This window comes from Scomber scombrus, chromosome 6 (assembly GCF_963691925.1).
Source record: "Scomber scombrus chromosome 6, fScoSco1.1, whole genome shotgun sequence".
In the NCBI taxonomy this organism is placed as follows: Eukaryota; Metazoa; Chordata; class Actinopteri; order Scombriformes; family Scombridae; genus Scomber; species Scomber scombrus.
The window spans coordinates 31,092,518-31,116,066 of NC_084975.1; the positions used below are offsets into that span (position 1 = coordinate 31,092,518).

At 39.5% G+C, this 23,549-nt stretch overlaps 1 protein-coding gene across 3 annotated transcripts; it reads left to right on the forward strand.

Moving 5' to 3' along the window:
• Nucleotides 1–148: 148 nt before the first annotated feature.
• Nucleotides 149–23,251, forward strand: kiaa0513 (KIAA0513 ortholog). 3 transcript variants are annotated; one of them, XM_062420620.1, is made up of 12 exons: nucleotides 149–252; nucleotides 10,875–11,491; nucleotides 12,852–12,951; nucleotides 13,368–13,441; nucleotides 13,791–13,861; nucleotides 15,033–15,240; nucleotides 15,344–15,384; nucleotides 15,528–15,600; nucleotides 15,750–15,827; nucleotides 20,152–20,232; nucleotides 21,317–21,411; nucleotides 21,986–23,251. In XM_062420620.1, exons 2-12 carry the CDS (start codon nucleotides 11,076–11,078, stop codon nucleotides 22,033–22,035), a joined length of 1,287 nt encoding a protein of 428 aa, XP_062276604.1. In that variant the 5' UTR covers nucleotides 149–252; nucleotides 10,875–11,075; the 3' UTR covers nucleotides 22,036–23,251. The 3 variants fall into 3 exon arrangements, with proteins under 3 accessions (XP_062276604.1, XP_062276603.1, XP_062276605.1); XM_062420619.1 differs by lacking the exon at nucleotides 149–252 and adding an exon at nucleotides 5,143–5,284; XM_062420621.1 differs by lacking the exon at nucleotides 149–252 and adding an exon at nucleotides 5,143–5,284 and having other exon boundaries at nucleotides 13,368–13,435.
• The last annotated feature ends 298 nt before the right edge of the window (nucleotides 23,252–23,549 follow it).

Consider the following 23,549-nt stretch of genomic DNA (forward strand, 5'->3'; position numbering starts at 1 on the left):
CCCTCACAATAATATCATCCTCCATCAGTGTTTCTTCTTCATGTTTATCATCATTCTTATATTCTGACTTGACACGCCGCTGCGCTCGCTCCGCCACGCTCATTGGCTGTGCCGTTAGCCGACGTCATTGGGTTCCCCCCTTCGCGGCGCTCGCCTCCGTTTGCGCGTGCGCACTCGTGCATCATCAGAGCTACAGTCTCGACCAAAAAGCTACGACGCATCAGCAGTGAGCAGCAGCACCGGACCCTTCACGTAAGTACAGCTGTTACTTCCGTTGTCAGCTTATAAATATGTGTTTACACAGTTAGGCTTCTTCTTCTTTTATGACTTCTAAACGCCATTGTTGTGAAGCATGTATGTTTGTTTGAATGGTTCCAGGGTTAAGCGGAGGGTTAACTCGCCTCTTGTCGTGATGTTTTGGTTTTTGGAAACAGTATCAATAGCTTAATTTGAATTGTTTTAATATTTATAGGCTTCACTTTGCCTGCAAACTTATCCGACTGATGTGAGGTATCCCTGTTTGCATGAAAATGGCTCCATAGTCCCGTTGTGATCGTGCCCATGCACACAGGACAGGAAACGTCAGCCTTTCGGTGTTTATTCAGTGCTGCTTCCTATCTGAGCTGTCAAGTGAGCCCAGTCCAGCAACTTGAACTCACTCATAGGTCAGCATTTGTGTGTAAAATAATAAGCTGTGGTCTGTACTGTGTGAGTCCGAGCACCTGTTTGTTTCACTTTCATATTTTAATTCATCCGCAGCAGATTTTGGCTGCCTCCTATGGAAAGCGACGTAAGCCAAACTTTAATCAATCATTTGGCGATTTAAGCTCATCTTACTTATTGACAGATATTTAGCAATCAATATGGGGCTCAACGCTTTTATCTTAATTGTCTAGAGAGACATTTATTTTTCGGCAGGTGTGTCATCCATTAAGCGAGTTGTATTAGCAGGAAATTTCAACTTTTGTAATTGGTTTACACTGAAGTTCAGCAAGCGTCTTCTACCAAAATCGGCCCTGAATTGTGGTCGACTGTGGCGAGTTGTGTCGAACATTAATAACAACATGCGGTTTTTTGGTGCTGATAGATATGCCGCATTGGAGACTAGACCCTCTTGTTTGGCCACAGCGGTTGTGTTGTGGTTTATCGGTTATGCACAGTTGCTAATAATCAGTGCAACATCAAATTAGATGATTTTTAAAGGGAGTCTGGCGTGACGTTCTTTCTTACACGTGATAGAAAAAGAAGTTCCACAAGCAGATGGTACATAATACATAAATCTAGATAAATGCAGTATATCATAACTATAGATGGTGAACCCTGCACAGGTCAAAGATCTATGTCAAATATGTTCTTAAAAAAACATTTGATACAGTCATACATTCTAGATTAATCAAAAATCACCATACAACAATTTTGAATCACTCACATTGATCAATTACAGTAGCCTACTGATCTTTAATGCCTGTTTGCCATTTAAGGAAAGACCTGCTTACTTATTACTGGAGCTCCAGTACTTTGTGATTGACACAAAGGCTGTGTTTGGTGTTATCTTGGAGCGCACATGGAAGGGAACTTCCTCTCTGACTTTATAGCATCCATCACTCATTTCACCCTCGCTTAGCTGCTAAAAGTAAGAGGGACTTTTCTGGAAATAATCAAAGTGATTTGATATGCTAAGTGAAGAGGAGGTAATGATATTAGTATTGAACCCTCTTTGATCTTTGTGTGATCTCTGTGTGACCTCTGTTCGGTGTTGAGTGGGTTCAGTAGGAAGTGCAGTAAGATCTAACTCCTGCTGCTCCCACTCTACATACTTAATATTAAAACATATTCAAACTTTTTTTCCAACATGTTTTTTCTGTTTGATTATAAAGATAATGGTAAATGGTAAATGGACTGTACTTATATAGCACTTGCCCAAGGACACATCAACATATGGACTGGAAGAGCTGGGAATCAAACCGCCAATCTTCCAATTGGTGGACGACTGCTCTACCTCCTGAGCCACGGCCGCCCCATAATGAATAATAATAGTGTTGCTGTATTTCTTTCTGAGAGTCCAGCTTGTCCTCTGAAAGCAGATTTCATGTTGTTCTGTTGTGAATGTAGCCTGTGGTGAACAGATTACATCTGTAAGAGCAGTCCTTGTAGCTGTTGGGCCGGCCAAACTCAGCCACACTCAATCCGTCTGCCATCAGCCACTTCTGCTTGTCACACATCTATTATAGTCAGTGATATGAGGTAGTGCAGTTCACCCATCACATTCTGGCTCTACATGTGCAATTATGAAGATGTTTATTATTCCCCCGTGACACAATTACAATTTTATGAGGGGGTTTGATAGCGACATAGTGACAGTAAATCAATGATCACTCGTCCATGTGCTGGTGTTTCAAAATGTATTGTGAAAATCTGACTTTAATACAGCTGTCCGTATACACAGATATGCCAGACAGCAGCAGTGCTTTTCTTGTCAGAGAGAAGAGGTTGATAAAAGTCTCTGCTAACAACTGTAATCAGGTGACATGCAACATGTCTTCTATTTGGCTCTATAATACCAAAGCTCCTCCAAGTTCATCTAAGACCTCCATTCATTCCTCCACCTAGAACATTTAAAGTACTGTTTTTCATTGTGTGACTCTTTCCCCTCCTATCATCTCATCAGTGTGATGACCCATTACCAGTTTGGAGACTCAAATATCTACTGTTATTAACTGCTGAGTTTAGACCTATCACAATAACTACTTTTGTTGGACGATATATTGTCTCAGAATTAAAATAATCGCGATAAACGATATTATTGTCATTTGAAGATCATTTTATACCACTGATATAATGATAATATAATAGCATAATAATGCATTTGGGATTGGAGAGTGGGCGCTACACTTCTGTAAAAATACAGACTGCCATTATGGTAAGGGAGTTATTTACCTTTAATTCTAGGTATGTACACAGGGAGGAATGGAGGACACCACTTGTTTAGCCAATCTGACATGAATAGCCTCAAGCAGTCAGATGATCTGACAGGTTGGAGACGAGCCCCCGGGTTAGACAGACAAATATCCACTATTTAGAAGAGCAAACAAAAGGTGAATTGTAAAATAATAACCTGAACTGTCTGTTATCAACACTCATCACTAACATCTGCTGTACTTTTCACTCACTTTTTACCTTGTGAAGTGGTTCAGATTGACATGTTGATTTTCTCAATTCATCTCTAAATGGTATTATAATCTATAAAACATCAGATAATGCTGATTCCAGTATCCTGGAGCACAAAGTCGCATCTTCAAATATCTTTTATTAGTCAGACCAACAGTTCAAAAGCCAAAAAAGTTCAGTTTACTATCATTTAAGAGCAAGAAAAGTTGCAAATTCTCACATTTGAGAACCTATAACCACCAAATGTTTGCTTGAAAAGTACCTTAAACCATTAATCAGCGATTAAAATAATTGATTCATTTTCTCTTGATCGACTTGCAGCTCTAGTTCAGATAACTGTTGTCTTAAGTGTCTGATTGCATGAGCAGTCGTGTCTTTGGACCTGTCTCATTTTGTTGTAATGATGTCAGTGCAGGAGTGAAATTATAAAATATGATCCATTATCATAAAAAAAACAACTATCCAGGATTACATAGTTGCTGATGTTAGCTCCACTTCAACCAGCTATTACATTAAAATTCTGTTTAAAATTGTATTTAATTGTTATACTTAAATAGATTTAGTTGACAATGAAGTTCCTGTCACTATAATTATATTATCGACTTACCATACAATAACCTAATTATCAACATCAGTCAGCAAGTAGTGTCCTCCATTCCTCACTGTGTACGTCCTGAGTGGAGACTGCAGAAGAATTAAAGGTAAATAATTCTGTCCACAACCATAATGGCAGTCTGTATTTTTGCAGAAGCATAGTGCCCACTCTCAAATCCCACCCCCCATCCCCCTTGCATTATTATGCTATTATATTATCATTATATCAGTGGTATGAAATGATCTTCAAATGACAAATAATAGCTGTCAGAATGGGAAGTAAAGGTGAAAACTGTACAATTAAAGGCTTATGAAAGGGTGTGAATACTTCTGCCTCCACTGGTTTAGGAGGTCAGGAGGAATGAGGAAGCTGTATTGTATGTGTTTATCTACATATATCAAAAAGCGGGCAAGACAAAGAACATACTCACAGTTTTTGTTTTGGTTATTGAGAAGTCCCCATAAACACAATAATGAGGACACTGAACAACAAATCCTCTCAAATTACACAGAGGAGCCAAAGTATTGCGGGTCGGGGGAAGTCCCAAGTTGGGTATCGGTTCCTACCTCCATCAGGCCGAGCTGTGTTGAGGAATGCTGGGGGAGGGTGAGTGGGGTGCTTTGGGTAATGGACTAGTGGTCTGAGAAGGGGACTTTGAAAGCACCTTGCCCACACACTGAATTGATGTTCTATAATAATATATTTGACACAGAAGAAAAGCTGATTTATTGCTTTGCATTTGCTGCATATTGCTCATAAAGCCGAGCTGACAGAGATAGATGAACTGTGCAACACACCCAGTGTTAGGAGTAGTATCTGGGGCCTCGCTCCTATCTTGCTCAACTGATGTTTTTGCGGACCAGTGTGCTGAATAATATTTCCTGACAGTGGGAGAGGCTCGGGGCCCCACGTTGCATAACGGCGCTGGCTTCCTTGTGTGAATCATGCCAAGTTCAGCACACAGTGAATATGAGGGAAGGAGTGCACGATGAGTCCTGTGGTGAGCTGTTGTGCTGGGCGGCTGATAGTAACAAGCTGAGATCACTCAGGCTTTTCACTATCTTCTAATGATGAGAGAAGCCCCTCCCTCTGCGTATGTTACCAGGAGGGATTGTGTGTGTGTGTGTGTGTGTGTGTAGGAAGGTTTTCACTGAATGTTTGTGTGTGTGTGTGTATTTGATGGTGGGCTCCCCTTCCTGCTCATGGAAGCAGAAATACTGCAGCCTTTGCGTTTTGAGTGAAGGAACGCTGATATACTGACTCTCCTAGTGTTTTTCTGTTTGTGTGTGAGTGTGTGTGTGTGTTTTCTGTGGCAGTGGCAGGACAGGAGGACAGGACACATTAATCAGGCCAAATGGCGTCACTGGCCGGCAGGTGATTGTACTGCTGCCATCCATCCTCAGCAGGGAATCAGGACTGACTGAGGGGCTCTGCTGCTCTGGTCAGCTCAGGCCTGCAGATAAGAACTGTGAGGGGAAAAAAAGACGCGGCAGGCAACATTTTACACCTCCAGCATCGGCGGTAAGCCTGTAGAAGTGTGTTACAGTTTTCCGGCAAGCTCTCACTTTGCCTCTCGAACATGAAAAACTTTTTCAATGTTTATTTATTCAGGAAGTCTCGTTGAGATTAACATCTCTTCTACAAGAGAGGCATGAGATCCAATTAAATACAACATAACATCATAACAATACAATTCAGTTACACAAAACAGACATCACACAACAGTATATCAACATGGTATTTTTTTATTCGTAAGATTTCCATTGAGATCATGGTTAGAGTAGGAAAATTACATCGTTGTGCTCTTGTGAAATGCACACATTTTGTCTTATTTGGAGTTAGAACAAGATTTAAATGAATTAAAAGAGGCCTGGAGGTCATCAAAAGCAGACGATAAACTACAGGAGGCAGTTGAGCCAGTGACGCACACAATGGTATCATCAGCATAAAAACAGACATTACAGTTGTCATTTGAAATCATTAGCAGCAACAGTCTGACTTCTACCAGAAAGATGTGGGGCCCCATTTTAACGATCTATAGTGCACGGCGTGAATCATGAGGCGTGTCCAAATCACTTTTGCCATTTTAACGGCGGTAAACTGGTCAATGCACCAGTCACATGGTCCAAAAGGGTTGGACTTAAGTCCCCTCATTAATCATAAGCGTGTTTTGGGCGTAACACGCGGTTAACCAGTCAGAGTGTCATCTCCCATTCCCTTTAATATCCAGGAGCGCTGTCACTTCGGCGGATTGCTATTATAACGGCGCATTTGTCAAGCAATGTGTTTCAATAATAAAATATGAGTTACTTTTGCTGAAAAGAAAGTTGGCTGATGAGCTGCTAACCTCACATTTAATTCATAAAAAGGAAGAATATGGAGATATAACCAACCAGTCTGATGAGTGTAGAGGTGTGTGTGGTTATACTGTAGCAGTCTGATGAGTGTAGAGGTGTGTGTGGTTATACTGTAGCAGTCTGATGAGTGTAGAGGTGTGTGTGGTTATACTGTAGCAGCCTGGTGTCATCAGCTGATTTAATTAACAGTGAGTGGCTGTGTGTAATGGCACTGTGCTCTGTGCAGCAGACTTATCAACACATCAGTCCTACATTATAACCAGCTGTGGATAACAGTCACTGTAAGAATCACCCACATTCATTAACAGATTAATACAGATGTTTGAACCACAGATGTTCAGATGCTTTTCTTGTTGATAAAATCACTAAGTGGAAGCGGAGCGTCTTTCCTCTCAAAAATATGTGTTAAATATTGTTCAAAAACAGTTTTAATCATGTTAACCCCTCATACAGTTGTTAGGACTGTCTGCAGCAGCACTCTCCAAGGTGCTGACGATTTGTGATCAAATACCTTGATATCAATATGGCAGGGATGACTATTGGTACTTTCACAAAATATTTACATAAATAATCATTAATAATGTGAATATGATGACTAGTTGGGTTAAAGGCAAATAATGGAACAGCTACAACAGTCTGGTAAGTTCAGAAAATAATGACTTTACTGTAAAGCAGCCTTTAAAAACAGGAAAAGACAACACTCATGCAATATCATGATATTACAATATCTAAGATGATATCTAGTCTCATATCACGATTAGGGATGGGCATTTGAATGCATTTCCTTGATCTATCATCAGGAAAATTAACTATCAATTATTGATTAATCTTTTTTTTTTTAATCTTAAAAATGCCATGAATATACAAAATACAGTGTGTTTCTCCTCAATGAAATCTTTATTCCAATAACTTATGGTCCAACAACAATCATCTTAGACAGAGATAGTGTTACTTCACATTTATACTTATTTAACTAGATCCTCATAAAACAACAATAGTGACTCACCTAAAGGCTACAGTGGTGACCGTCCACTGCTAACAAAGTAAAGTAACTCCAGCCTACTGATTCTTGTTGAGGAAGATTAGCATGTTAGCATGTTAGCATGCTCAGGGATCAGTGAGCGCAGCCTGGTGACAGTCAGTCCAGCAGCTGAAAACAGCCGCTCTGAGGGGACTGAAGTAGCCAGGATGCAGAGGCATTGTCGTGCTAGCCTGGGTAGCCTGGCCAAGGTGCAGGGTTTACAATGAACTCTGTCAGTTTTTAGTTTGAAAAGGTCCCACGTCAAACTTCGCCTTGACCTCTTCATGTTTATGTTTGATATCTACGGCAGCTCGTGGGTAGCTGAGCTGTTTTATCTGTCATTTTTTCCCCCCCGTTGGTAAGATGTCTCATTGCTGCCACATAGTGAAATTCATTGCATTGCTATCTATTTGATACCAGTGTTTGATCGATAAAATGTTCACGTGATAGACAAAATTCTTAACCTTCCATTATCCATCATAAATTAATCATGCCCATCCCTAATCACCTTATCGATATAGTATTGATATGTTGCCCAGGCCTAAGCAGCACAATATTTTTTTTAATCAAGGAAGTTAACCATGTCATTCACAACAGCAGTTGCAGCAGTTATTGTACTATTATTACTACTATTTATTATTAGAGTCATCACATCCAGGCTAGCCTCTGTTCCATTTCTCAATGGTCTAAATGCAATCTCTAATTCAGCATATCTTCAGTTTTAACTTTAACTAAATTTAAATATGATTATTTTGTGACCATGCAACAAAAAATCGGATTAGTGTTTTCCAGCGAAGCAGCATGGTTACTCATGTCATCATGTTGATTTCGTCCATATACATAAAATTCACCAACACTCCCAATTTCCCAGTTTTTCAGCTGTAATCTCTGCTGTGTAAATAGGTCTACAGTGTTCAGTCCTCTCTGTCCTGCTGTTATAACAGACATGTGTGAGCTAATCCACGCAGCTAGCTCCATTTGTACTCGAAAGTCTGAATTTCCAAGTTCCCAGTTGGAAATTTCAACTGGAATGCTCGCTGAAGTCGGATTTCGGTCTCAGAAGGTCGGACAAACCTCACCGGCCTCGACCTCAAAATCCAAGATGGCTGCCCCGTGTATCAACAGTGTGAAAGTTGTAGTAACATCCTGTTTGTAAGCAGTTTTGTCTCATTAAATCAGTCGTAGACACGGCTCTGTCCAACTTCTATCTGTGGACATGTTGCTACGATGTTTGTATGCGCAATATACAGAAAAATGTGTTTTTATCAATTGGTATTGCTAACAATGGCTAACCTGGCTAGAACTGGTTTTCTGACTTCTAAACCTGGATGTGACGTCAATCCCAGATCCGACTTCCAACTTTAGGTAAATGGAACACAGCATTACTCGGACTCCTCATCTTGCTCATCGTTTTGTAAATCCGTCGAGACGTCACATTTAACTTATGATGGTCTACAGTTTAATGGGGGAAAAAAGAACATTGAATAAATAATAATATTAGATTTTTTTTTATGATCACAGTCCTTGTTTAAACATTTGAAGTGAACAATAAGACATACTGTTCAGAGAGGTTATGTTCCAAGGTAGAATCTGTAGTTATTTGTGTTCTGGAACAGAAGCTGGAAGTTCTGCTTTGACTTCGACTGCTTGTGTTCCGATGTGACCATATTTTTGTTTGTCGCTGTCCTCGTGCTGTGTGTGTGTGTGTCTGCATTTGAAATGTGTCACTCTGGGTCTTACTCACAGAATACTGCATTATATAACCAACGCATCTTCAGAGCTCCAGCCAAAACAGGCCCAAGGGCTCATGGTCTGGCCTGTGTGTGTGTGTGTGTGTGTGTTTGTGTGTGTGTGTGTGTGGCCTAACAATGTTAGTAACTGTGTGTGTTCAGTCAGGAGAGCGAACGGTGCTCTGTGATAGAGGAGCTAAAGCAGATTAGCCGAAGGACGGAGTGAAGGACGGGCAGCTGTTGCTTGTTTTCCTCCTCAGAGAGTGAAGAAGGCGAGGGAGGTGAAGGGTCCGTGGGAAGCCGTGTGTGGGAGTCAGCAGAACGATACTGTGCTATGATTCAGTCATTAACTTCCAATCACACCAGTGTTTGAGTTACACAATAGATGTACAAAAGTGCTGCACACAGTTTCAGATTGTGGTGAATTGTTTTTGCACAGATCAGATATGAATATTGAGTTAATGTCTTTTGTGGTTTTCAATCAATGAGTTCGACTTCCTTTTTATGTGCAGGCTATGGATGCTCACTCATGAATAAAAAAAGGAAGTAGTTAGACTGTCTGTCATTATGTTTGGCAGTCTTTTGAGATTTTCTAAATACAAGCAAAAGGAACAACTTTCAGGTTTGAAGCACTGGGAAAGATATTTATGCCCAAAATGTCCCTGTTGCAAATCACAATGTAGTAGTTCAACATCCTGTTCTCACTAACTGAGAAGCTGCTGATTCTCCTGATTTGTTGTAATGAAATTTTGGGGTGTGTTCAGTTCCTCTTAAAATGCTTTATCTCTTTTTTTTTCTTTTTGTTGGTGAACTGCAACCTGATATAATCCCAGTAATGTCAGATATGATCGAAGCTGCTTAAAATCTCTTTCTCATAAGGAAACAAAAGAGTGTCCCATCAGGAAGCATTTTTTCATGTCAGGCTCTTTACTGTAAAGCAAAAAACTTGTTCTGCTCAAATAGAACGTCTTTGAACAAGGAATTACCCTTCCAATATTGGGACCACTGATATTTGTTTAAATATAGAGATATACATTTTTATGTTGGCAAAAATGCCTTTATGTGCCCATATTTCTCATGTCTCTTTGTCAACTTTTTCCACACACTTTTTCACTTTAACTTTGTATATTTGGTCATTGTTGTGCCTTTTAATACAGACAGCTGGACACAAAGTAGCCCATTGCGAGCATCTCAACCTGTAAGCTATCTGGGCACCTCAGCTCCAACATTTGTTACTAGTTGTTGGATTGTAAGTTGTTACCGAGCCAGTGTATAATGTATTATACGCTTGTTTCAAAGCAGACAGTATCACTTTTTCATAGCAGGAAAAGTACCATCTGAATTTCCACCTGGATTTCCAGTTTTTCAGCTTCTCAAATAGGGCTGATGTTGTGATAAAATGTCAACAAGCATAAATGAGATTGATGCAGCGGTAGTTATTGTGAATCAACATACGGGATTAATAAGTCTTAAATGAATAGATTTCTTTGTTTGGTGTGGAAAGACATAGATCATAGAACTAGACCAAGCAATTACTGAGATCTTTTAATAGTCAGTATGAACAGGAGGAATGATTTCACTGTTCACATGGACACCTGACTGCTGCTTTAACACACACTTGAAAATGCAGGAACCTGTCCTTTAATGATGACTCAGTTCTAGTAGGATTTTCAATAAGCCCTGTCAGTGAGCACTATAATAGAACCCTAGAACTGGCTTATCTAAAAAGGAATGCAGCCATGATTAATGTTATTAGTAACACCTATGCTTTTCCTACTGTGACATATCAAAATGTGTGCTGTGAATAGGGTCTATTCAGTCTGATTATCAGACTGTGGAAATAGCACAGTTCTAACTAATAACATTAATGATGGCTCTGTTCCACTGTTCTGTTGTGAAAAAGGTCCATTGACTTGATTCATCTCCCAGACATTCATGTTCATGGATGACTTCCTGCTTCCATTTGATGATAACAATGCTTATTTTCTCCCTTTTGTTCACAGATGCATTGGGTTTGTGAGTTCACTTGATGTCAGCACCCTCAGAGGGTGGGAGGGTCTGCAAAATCCAAACCCAGTAACAACAGCAACCTCAGCCGAAACCTCCAACGAGCACCCACCTCCGAGACCACCCTCATGTTCCCGCCGAGCACCAAATTCTGAAAACGCTGTCGGAGAGCTAAAAGGAAGGAGTTCATTCCCAACATGGAGGGCGTAGCAGTGGACAACCTCATAGACTTGGACCTTCCCTCAGACGCCGCAGCTCACAGTGACGATGGAGGTCAACACCGGGGTCATACAGACATTTTCTCCCAAGACCCGGCGTCCTCTGTAGGAGTCCAGCAGCAGCAGCAGCCTCTACTGCCCGAGCCCATGGCGCCCACCAAGTCCAGCTCACACCACCACCACCACCACCACCACCACCATCACCAAGAGGAGGGAGAAAACGAGAGCGATGCCACAGAGTCGGCGGACAGCGAGAACGACATGGACCCGGCCTCTCAGTGGGACCTGAGACGGTCATCTTCCTCATCGGCTCACAGCGGAGAGGACGCCGATGCTGAGGCGGTGGAGAGGAGGCAGTTCATGAAGGCTTATGTGGAGAAAGTGTTCCATGGAAAGTAAGGAAGACGTGTGTTTTTCTCGCATTTGTGTTTTATCATTTTTATTTTGTGTGTGTGTGTGTGTGAAGATATAGGGTGTTGATAGGGTAATAAACCATAAGCATGTAAGCAATCATCACATAAAGGGATTCTTTGGCCCTTTTTATTTTTTATTTCTATTTTTTCCCCCTATTTTATGTGTAATCTGCATTTTTCAAAATAAATGCACTTGTAAATTCTACAGTAGGTGTATGAAACAACATGAAGATCCCCTCTGCCCCCCCCCCCCCCCCCCAGGCTCAGCTCTGTGACCCTCCGACTGTTCGTCGAACCCTCTGGCATCAACAGCCTCGATGGTGGCTCGCTAGCACACAATAGCGCTTCGGTGTTTTAACACCTTTAACATTCAATTTTCCTATTACTTGATAAGCCTCACAGTCAACGATCACCTCTCATGCTCTTTCATCTTTCACCAGTTATTCCTTTTCATTTCCTGTGACATGTTTTTACTTTTGGTTGGCGCAGTGATTTGTATTTCTCAGCATATTTTCTTGCTGTGTGGTGCAAAGCGTTTCCTCTCCTTCCGGCGGCGTGTTCAGTCATGTTCAGATCAACACTTTTTAGTTTTATTTTGTCACCCAGAGAGGCTAGAAACACTCACCCTGTCTGTAACTCCCATGACTCACCAGCAGAACCCCGTGGGGGACAGTAGTTCTACTGACGCATTGGGTATCTGACAAGAAATCCAATGTGAACAGGATGAAATGCTAAAAGGGCACTCCTAAATGTCAGGGTGTCTTGTAGGTGCCCTTATTTTTTGATTTCACAGGCATTTCTCAAACCACTAAGAACATTTTTGCCTGAAGGTAATTCATGTTTTGCTATCAATGAATCTGTTAGCTGTAGGCCACTGAGCTCCTTTGTCAGCGGCCTACTGATACCAGATTAACACTGTGACCTCAGCTGTTGTGTCATAACCGCTTATAAGAATGCTTCTTTAGAACCTGCTGCCCTTTATGCATCCCTCTGTAGAGGAACCATTCAACATTTGGCCTTTAAAGTTCTCTGGATTGCCTGTTAGCGTACCAATATGTGCCACCGCTGAGCTGTAATGTTACTGTTATGTAAACATTGCTCACAATATAGAATTTATTTGGCAGTTTGCTTATTTTTATATTTTTTCTATCTATTAAATTCTTCCAACAGGTCTGTAGTGTTACAGTCTTCAGAAATACTCTCTTTTCTGTCAGATGCTGCAGTTTTATTATCAATCCGTTATATTTCTAGATACACAAACACCAGCTGTGAAGAGGCGTGTCTTTTCACAGGTTCTGTATATGAAGGCGCTAATGAATTTTTTTGCACCGTGTTTTCACAGGGATGACTTTGACCAGGAAGAGAAGGCTCGTTTTGGAGAGCTTTGCAGCGGAGAGAACGGCAAAGGCAGGGAGTGGTTCGCCAAATATGTCAGCGCACAGGTGAATGTGGGGAAATGATGAATGAATGATGCAATACAGTAGTATACAATGTCAGTGGCTGTTTTCAGTAAGTCAGATTGAAAGTGGCTACCAGTTACCAGATATTCAGTATTGTGGGATTACTTAGTAGAATTAAGTAGAATTTCAAAATAATTTCAAATAATTTCAAACTTTTGATTATTATTTATTATTTTATACTTCATGGCAGATACATGAAATTAGAGCAACCACTCTACTATAAAAAAAAATAATACCAACATGAATGCAGGAAATCAAACCTAAAGTTCTTGTAGATTCTTAGATCATTTTATTTATTAACTGATAATAGTGAAATGTTTTGATTTTGTGTCTATATTGTTGTACTTTGCATTCTTCAATGAACTAGCTGATAACTCTCTATCCTACTGCATTCACAGCGCTGCCACTCTAAATGTGTGTGTGAGGCTACCTTCTACAGACTGGTGCAGTCTTTTGCAGTCGTGCTGTTCGAGTGAGTCAATCTGTGCCTGATTTATTTATTGTCACTGTTGTTGATATTCATATTTGATTTTATATGCATGTCTAGATTATGCAATAGACTGTCAGATGTCAGAATCTACTGTATTCAGAGTAAAGCTCAGTTACAATTCATTTTAAAATACTTATGGAAGTAATCAATGTATGATGGAGAAGATTCATTTTTGGTTAAAAATTAAAATTAAAATGAATTCATTGGAGACCATTTTTTTGTTTTTATTTGAATGCAAAGAGCTGCAGTATATTTCATGAATTTTACCAGGTTTTTTTTGGCAGGTTGATCTCTAAAGCAATGATGTGTGTTGGATTTTTTTTTTATACAGATGTTACCAGATGGATGACTACAGCCCAGCCAAAAACCTCATGACTATGTGCTTCACATATTATTACATTGGTAAGGTTTTATTTCATCTCCTTACACATCCTTAATGTACGACATGTTTTTCAGAGTTTCAAATTAATTGCAAATAAAACATGCAAAATAACATGCTGTCAAATAATAATACAGCAAAAAAACAAAAACAGCTGTAGGTGAAAGACACTTTTCAGTGCTGATTCAGTCCCTGTGGTTTCTCTTGCAACAACGACACACAGACATGACTTTGTGGTTTTGCATGATGGTAGTGTTTCTGCTTACGCAAACAGGAAGCTTTGAGTGATTAGTATACCATCACGGTGCAGTACATCACATCAGTCCACCTGCAGTCAGGTCCGCAATGTTTTTTTTAACATGTATATACATGAATAAAAAGTGCATTTGTGGCAACTTTGCACAATCATGAAATTGCTACTGCAAAGCAAATACCTGCTTCAACGTAAGAGCCACTGTAGATGTTTACAGTCTGTGAACACTATTAGTCCATCCTAAACTGATGGAATAATTATTGTTTCGGGCCTGTTTTTCACCCATCTACTAATGGAAGGAATCTCTGTATGTATATATGTATATCCTTCATGTATGTCAAGAAATGTTCATCCAGTCAACTCCACACTTGGTAGGTGTATGGCTGGGGATCAAAGGAAGTGCAGTGTCGAATTTGGTGCAGTTTGAACACACCATGTTTAATATTGTTTGTCTCATATGTTCTGAGACGTGGCAATTTTTAAATGCAGCCCTTATTTTACTTGAAATGAGAAGCAAACACGTATTTACTGTTAGAGTACTTATTATTGATATCATCTGTGTATCATAGAAGCCAAGTACCAAGCAATTGGCCTGTTCTGAACAGACTTATTTTGAACAGGCGCTGCACTAATGTTTCTAAATGCCACATGGTGTCTCAGTGTGATGTTCACGTTGCCTTTAACACTAAACCACAGGTAGCTGTTTGGCAAATATAAATCCAGTAAGCAGAAATCCTGTAAGTGGTACACTGCTTATCATTCTGATCAATCTGTGATGCCTAAGACCAAGTATACCGCAAAAAGTACCACAAAGAACAGAAGACAGCTTTGTTTCAACAGCAACATTTCCCTTGTAGGGCTTTAAAATATACTAATCAATTTTAAAGTGTTGCCATGACAATAAACAGTTCTCATCATTCTGAACTGTTCATCGCATTCAGGAAAGTCTCAGCCGTCTCCCTCTGAGCTGCTGGATCGTGGTGGTCCTCCAGTTGCTCTGGACTCATACCTGAACAAGGCCAACTTCTGGTTTTCTGGGAAGAAGGACGCTGCTGAACGCCTCCTTAAAAACACATCCAAGACTGACGTCAAAGGCTTCTTTGGAGGCCTAGAGAGCAAGCTGAGGAGCTCAATGGCTACAAAGACAGAGTGAGCAAATGCATCTTCTTCCAGTCATTTTCATCAACATATTAATACGTCATTTTCTCATTTAACTGTTTCCTCTCCTGCCATTCTACATCCTCCTCTGAAGGGATGAAGAAAGTCCAGTTGAGACAAAGCCCAAATCACCAGGTATAGTGCATCAAAACCTACATATGCTGCAAATATTACAGTTCATTTGGTATATAAAAAAGCTATTTCTTTTGTCCTACTTCATTGCTCTGTTCTTTTTTTTATAAAATGTGATGTAGAAATGAATTAAATGTCCTCCCTAGTGTCTGAGTCTCCAGAGGAAAAGAAAGGGGAAAAGGTGTACCTGTACACCCACCTGAAGCAACAACCCATCTGGTAAGTTAAAGAAGCTGCTGGTCACATACAACAGATCCACCATTGACCAACATGTTATGGAACAACTGCCTTTACAGTTAAATTTCCAGTGGTTTAGTGAAGTAGGTCAGGCAGTAAACCTCCAACATGTCATCTTTTCTCTCTGTCAGGCATACACTAAGATTTTGGAATGCTGCATTCTTTGATGCCGTCCATTGTGAGAGGAAGAAGAGGTCACCAACCACAAGGTGAGTCTGGGTGGATGGGTGAAGTGATATGACTATAGGTGGATAAATTAATGAATGGATGACTGTTTATGTGTATATTACAATTTGATTTAATGCTGTAGAGGAAAACATTTAGCATGATTTAATACTCTGTGTGTGTTTTTGCATCACTGTCTGTCCAATGAAATGTCAATAAAACTTGGAGATACTTTAACGATGCTTTGCTGGCTTTAGCAAAGAACTGTATGCTTCAGCCTAAACCACCACTGCTGATAACTTCCTGATGCACCAAACCTTCTCTTCTCTTCTCTTCTCTTCTTCTTGTCATGAAATAAGCTGTTGTTGTTTTCCCTCTTTCTACATGTTGACTTTAACCCTTTGTCTCCTTGTGCCTTGCTGCCGAGCAGGGGAACACAGGATGAAGAGAAAGATGAGAGGTCTGTCCTTCTATTTGTCAGCTGCCCTAAAAAAAAAAAAAACCCAACAGACTGGTTAAACTAAGAGAAAAGGGTGGAGAGGAGATGAAGGGCAGAGGCTTTGCTATCGTTTGACAAATCTTGTAGAAACAACATCTAGTGCCATCATGGAGGTTCAGCGCTGCAGCTGTTTTGGAATAAAGGCCGAACTTGAATCTGCCCAACAGCTAAACAGATTTGTACGATTCTTTTAGCTGAAAGGAAAAGGTAGAATGTGTTTTGTGACACATTGGAGTATTTTTCACTTTTTTGGGTCATAGCCTGCATTTAAAGCTGCTATGAATAGTTGCTCTTTGACTTTGTGGGGTAGCTAACAAACCACCAGGCTATCAAGACAGTGATGGTTTGTGGTTTGTGTTTAAAAGTCAGTTTCAGTCACAGTCACACAGCTCTAGCATGAAGAAGAACAGGCTTACTTTTTGATATGACTCACTCCCCCATGACATTTACACCATTAAAATGAAGCCTTAGTATCACCCACAAGCAGTTAACTGCTAGCCCATTAGCATATTGAAGAGGTAGAGGGGACACAGCAGAGACAACACCTCTACTTAAAATAAAAAATGAAACCGTTCAGAGCCATGTTAGCCTGAAGTGTGTCACCAGAATAATTACTGTGAGTTGTATAATAAATGAATCAATTGTGATTTTTGGAAAATTGCTAGCAAAGGTTAAAACAACTGACTTGCTAGCTGCTACTTATTAGCAGGAGTCTACTGCTCCTCTGACAACTTAAAGGATCCTGTAGAGTTTCTGACCATTAGCAGTGCTATGGAGCAATGTTTTCTATGTTATATACATAATCCTTCAGATAGTTTCACATTAATCCACTGATTTAGAGTTGGTGGTGTTAGTAAGAACTGTAACAATGCACCAACAAAGGCAGCGGAGAAGAAGACACCTAGCTAGCAAACATGGACGTAAATAGTGGACGTGTCAAAATATTCATAAAAAATCAGCTTTGTAAAGGTTTTGTGAGGAAGGAAATACATATAACGTGTTTTTTAGGCCTCAATAAACACTAAAACCGAATATAGATTGTAATTATTATGAGAAAACTTCACGGGGGACCTTTAAAGGAATGAAATAGAAAGTGTTGATCAAATATCAAAGTAACATTTTAAGTTAATGTAGCAAGTGCATTTTAAAATTATATCATTCATGCATAAAGAAAGAAAGAAAGAAAGAAAGAAAGAAAGAAAGAAAGAAAGAAAGAAAGAAATAGAAGTATTAATCAGCATATGTCATGTATTTTTATATTATATGTACTTTGGGTTTATTAATGTATCATTTAAAGGCACATTTAATTAATTAATATGTAGTGTATATGTAACTTATATTAATATATCAATGTATTAATTGATTATAATGAAGTCCGTAGTTATTCAGTGCCACATTCCAGACTCCACAGCTGACAGGAAGACAACCAGTAAGACCCAAAGACACACTCTGTTCATCAGCTCTTAGCTCTGACGGGTTTGAGACTGAAAAAGTAAAAACATAATTGCCTTGAACAGTAGTGAAACGCGTCAGAGATAACGAGAGATGTGATGGACGACTGAACCTCTCTGAGAATGCGGGGGGGTTAATGTGAGAGCAGCTCGGTGTTTAAAGCCCTGTGGTGAAAGGTTGAGGCTCAAGGTCTGGGAGTCACCCAGGGTCTTATATGCAGTTTGTCAGATGCGCTTCAGTGAACAGTGATAGCATAGAGTCTCTAATGGTACACCCCCAGAATGGCTGACTGTAATCTAGGGTGAGACTGAGAGACAAAATCTGCTCAATCACTACAGGGTTTTTTAATAGTCTTCCCTTGTTTTAACCTTATATGATTTCCTGACTGTTTTTCGTACTATATAATTATATTTCTGTATGACATTCAGGATTTTTTGGCTTCTGTTGGCATGTTGTCGTCGTTGTCGAATATGTGGTGTGAGTCACCAAAGTATGCTTCCATGCCGCTGTTGAAATGGTTGTCGTGCTCACCCTCGACGAGTACAATCATCACACCCACAGTTAATATCCTGAATGTGCTAAGAGACCTTGCATAACGTCTGGGATGATATTTATATCTAGAGGCGGCAGATCCACTGCAGTCTGAAGGTGTTTCTCTGCCTCTTCACAGATCACTGCATGTTCACACCATTAATCTCCTTGCATGTCTCCATCTGCATGTTCCCTTTGCTCTCTCTGTTCATTGCCTTTGCACACTTCTGTGTTTCCACTGCAGGCTGATTGCAGGGATATGCAATCCTGTAAATGCCAAAAATATAAGAATCCACCTTAAAACATGGTTTTGGTTTTGGTGGGGTTTTTTTTTAACCAGATATACTATAGGTCATGTGATGTCATGTAGAGAGGATTCACAACAGCCTAAATGTTTCAGCAATATTGTAGAGCCTAAACTATTCATTATATTCATTTTTAATACAATCAACCACTTTTCTCTCATCACTGAGGGCCCTTTTCTGCTGAGGGGCCCTCAGATCCGGTCATGTTGCTATGATGAACATGCATCCAGCAAACACAGAGTGAAGATTCATTTGGAGTCGTGTTTGTGTTCGCTTGATGAATATAATTTCAATATTCACCCTCCTTTTTTAGCTCTGTTTTGGTCTCGACCAACTCCAGAGAACAATATTTTTGCTCTTTAGTTGCTAAATGTTCACCAGCTAGTTGCTAACTTTGTCTGTCTGTTGTTGAGTGCTGGTAAGTAGTGGACAGCAGGTTTATCAGAGACTTCTTGCTAAAAACAGCTGTGTGCTGATGCTAGAACTGAAGCTAGATGGATAGAATACTCTTTAGAGCTGACAAGATGATAATTCTCTGTAGGTTCATCACTATGAAGGACTCATTTCACATTACCCGTGAGCCTTTTGACCCACAGTTAATATAAAATTATTGATTGCTGCAGCTTTAATTTCAAACAAGCCCCTTTTTACATTCACAATGCCTCTATAGTTGCTGTTGAAGGCCTTTCTGAGAAGCTCTCTAGCAGAGAAAAAGAAAGTGGAAAAGGGTTAGGGTTAGAAAGAAGTACTGCAAGATTTCATCACAGTGATCAGTGAGAGGATTTCTGTCTGCTGATTGGGACAGTCAGACACGTGGTAGAGCTTCAAAGAAGGGTCACTATATGAAATAAACAAGTCATAAAGGCTTTTACTGTCTATGAGATTTCATGTGTTTGGTGACTGTGTTGCCATAGCACTTGTCACTGGCGTGCAGAAACAAACATACAGCATTTAGTGGCACGAGTAGCAACAACCAGCGTCCAATAAATCAGACTTTTATGTAAATCTGTATGTTTTCTTTAAACTTTTCAGATTCCAGCATCATGATTTCAGTCTTTTTGGTCAATTTGGGCATGGGAACATTTTTTCCAGGTTACTTAATGCGGTTGTTCTTATTTCACAATAACACTCAAATCAATGCTCCTCATCTGCTTGTTAACAATGATGATTCTTTGTGAATGAATCATTTGTTATTGTTTTTTTTTTTCATTTGCTGATGGCTGGTCAGTGTGTCTCTTGTCCTACAATGTCATTGTTTTATGTGTTTCAAGTTGTAGTAAAGAAGTCTTTCTCTGTGCAGCAGTCCCAGGGATGGATGTCATGCATCTGTTTCAAAGCACATGATGTTTTTGCTAATGCTACACAGAGTTTAACCTCAAAAGGCCCGAAAATTACCGACAAGTTAAAGATGCAACATTTTGAAGCAGTTTTTTGATTGAATAGCAGTACAAACAAGTCAGCCGGACATTGACAGGTGATTTTTTTTTTTTGACACCCACCCCTGGCCTGTTTCTGTAGAGAAGCCCAAGGTCAAATGGAGACTTTGGAATTAAGGCCTGACTCTGTGTCTCTATGCTGCAGGGAGAAGTGGTGTCATATGACCCAGGAGGAGAGGGATGACAGCTCCAAAATCGATGAGAACATCGCCTTCGGCCAACTGGGGTGAGGAAGCTGCCACAGTGTTCTCTATGTACTTAAAACAAGAAAAGGAGGAACATAGAGCCTTTGATTTGAAGCTTAAAACACCAAATGCACGTTGCTTTTGGAGGCCTCCTGGTGGCCAAACAGGTTATTGCTTAAAGGAGAATAACTACGCACACCACATAAGAATAAGGCTATTAGAAAGCAACAAAGTTTAATCTGGACAATGTTTTGATCCTACTCAGATCTTCATCAGGTCAGAATGTTAGTAAAAATGGAAAACACTCATATTTATACATCATGTTCATCAACAGGCTGACAGGCTCTATGATGACATGTGCTTATCCTGATTCAGGAACGCATCAGTACCTGTAGTCCTGCTGGTTGTTTCAGGGAGAGCAGCAATCAATCAATCAATCAATTAAATCCATCAAATGTTATTGATATGGCACTTCATACAGGTTAATGTAGTTCAAAGTGCTTCACAATTGATTGACAATCTGATAATAAGACAGAACAAGTGTAGACCAAGGACAACACAAAGAAAAGGAATAAAAATGATGATGGAACAAAAACAACGCAAAAAATTATAAAGAAGAAAGAAAAAAAGAAAAAACTGAGACCAATGCATGCAAGAGAAAATAAGTATTATAAAAATGTTGAAAATTATTGAAATAAAATAAATAATTAAGGGTAAAATAAATAAGAAAAAATAATAAATAAATAAATAAAAATAAAAGAGAATAAAAATAAAAAGTTTATTAAAAGTTAGAGTTCAAAACTAAAACAGATTAAAAAGACAAGACAAAAGTACAATTCATTAAAAAAGAGTAAGAAAAGCATGTTGCCTTCAGGAGATTTCAAAATTGCTTTAGAAGCCATATAATACAAATATTATACCTTTCTTTATAAAGATACATGTTAACTAAATAGATAGAGAAACACAATACATAATACACAACATAAACATAAAATACAAATGTATTGTATATTAAATATAAAATGTTTTGACCATTTTTTGGAAAAAAAACTTACTAGAAAATGTATGTTTTGTGTTTGTAATCATTTCCTTTGGAGATGAATTTGGTTGTTTGTGTTATTTCAGGACATTCACTCACAACATGCTGGCATTTGGGCTCAGTAAGAAACTCTGCAATGATTTCCTGAAGAAGCAGGCTGTCATTGGGAACCTAAATGAAGGTAAAGCATGAAAGAAAGAATGTCTTAACTCTGTCCTGGTTCTTGCATTCTTCAGCAAAAATACTTCTTTGCCAGCAGCCATAGAGTCTCCTCAAGTTGGAGCTGATCTGTCATCGTCAGACCAATTTAATACATGCTAACCTGCACCATCTACAGCAAAGCAAAGCAATGCAATAGCACCAGACGTTTCAAAGTCAACAGCCTACTGGCAAAGTAAGTAATTGCTATTGCAATTTGAACGCCACCTGCAGGCAGTCACTTCTTTCAAGTGAACATTTAAATTTCAAAGAACGGAAGAGGTTAAGTATGAATATATTTAACTATAATACCCACAAATCCTATAAGATCCCACAGAGAATTCTCATTTAAACTATCCTTACTGGTTTCAATTTCAAACAAAGTGACCAGAGAGGGAAAAATGTAATGTTTGTGTGTGCAGCTTTCTCTGCACAGAGTGCTGTCACTGTTCACATAAACAGGACATTGCGGGTTTAGGCTGTTAAGACATCATTTTTTAAACATGTCACAAAGTGCAGCTTTAAAAGAAATATTTGTGTGTTTTACCTCTTTGCAGAACAGTACAAGTTGCTGAGCGACCACATAGAGAAAATGGCGTCAGAGTGAGTTTGAGGACGAGTCCTCCACATGACAGACTGACAGCCCCACACATCAGCAGTTTCTTTTCAGCTCAACATCACAGTGACTAAGTCTACATTTGACTGTCGTCGCGTTCGTGTGGTGCGCTGCTGAAAAAACCACCATGACTTACTGTTGTGAACTGTGCCGTAGATGTAGCAAACCCTGTTTACCCAACTCGGTAGTGCTCCTCTGCACCGTATCCTCTATCCTATAACGCCTCCGTCTGTGACATGCTTCAGGAAAGCTAGAAGCATCAAGTGAAACCATCCAGTATAAAACCTTAACTCGCCTCAGTGTGGTGTTAGACACTCTGGATTTATATATGTTTTATTCAGTGTTTCCTTGGTAACCATATTTATTACATGTAACAGCATCTGTTGAAACACAGGACTAAGTATCATCCGGCTTTGTTGCAGTTGGTAAATGTCTATATATGCAGTTAACAGCAGACTTAGATATAATAATACATGGCAATAACTCAGTGTTTGAATCTACTGTTCAGGTGGCATTGGGTCAGTCTTTGTTCTAGAAAGTCAATAACTGAATACTCTATTATGCTCATCTGTGCTTTCTGTAACAGTGTAGTATCCTGGTTGGCAATACAAACCAGAAATACAACTCTGACAGCATGTAACAAATATCTTTCTTTCTATCTTTTTGTCTGCTGTTTAAAATGGCCAAACCAACGCCCCTCCATGCCTTCTCTCAAAGAAACAGTTCGACATTTGAGCAAATATGCTTGTTCGCTTTCTCTTGCCAATAGCTAGACAAGAAGATCGATACTATTCTAATGCTTGGGAAAAAGAAACGACGAACAAGAAGAAGAAAAGCTGTGGCTTGCGAACGTGCAGCCACAGCTAGGTGATAGTTAGCTTAGCTTAGCATAAAGACTGGAAGTGGAGGGAAACTGTGAGTCTGGCTCCGACCAAAGGTTAAAAAAATCAACATATACCTAATGTACAAAGCATATTAATCTCTTTTTTGTTTAATCTGTGCAAAAATGGAAGCGTAAAAATGACATGTCGCAGATTTATGGTTAAATGCTTCCAAGGTAAAAACCACAACTTGTCATTTTGACACTTTAATTTTTGTATAAATTAAACAAATAAGCTATAATGTGTTAATTAGTGCTCTTTAGAAGTGTTTGTAATTGGACATGTTACCTGTGGACACAGCTAGGCTGGCTGTTTCCCCTTGTGTCCAGTCTTGTTTTTGCTAAGCTATGCTAACCTTGTTATTTTTACAAATAAACTATAACATATGAATTAGTGAGCTTTAGAAGTTTTTAGAGATGGACAATTTACCTTTGGCCAAAGCCAGGCAAGCTGTTTCCCTCTTGCGTCCAGTCTTATTTATGCTAAGCTGCACTAACCATCTCCTGGTTCATATTTAACATACAGACATAAGCGTGGTATCAATCTTCTCGTCTAATTCTCGGCAAGCCAACGAACAAATGTATGTCCCAAAATGTACGACGCTCCCTTAAAGTCTTCCTTACT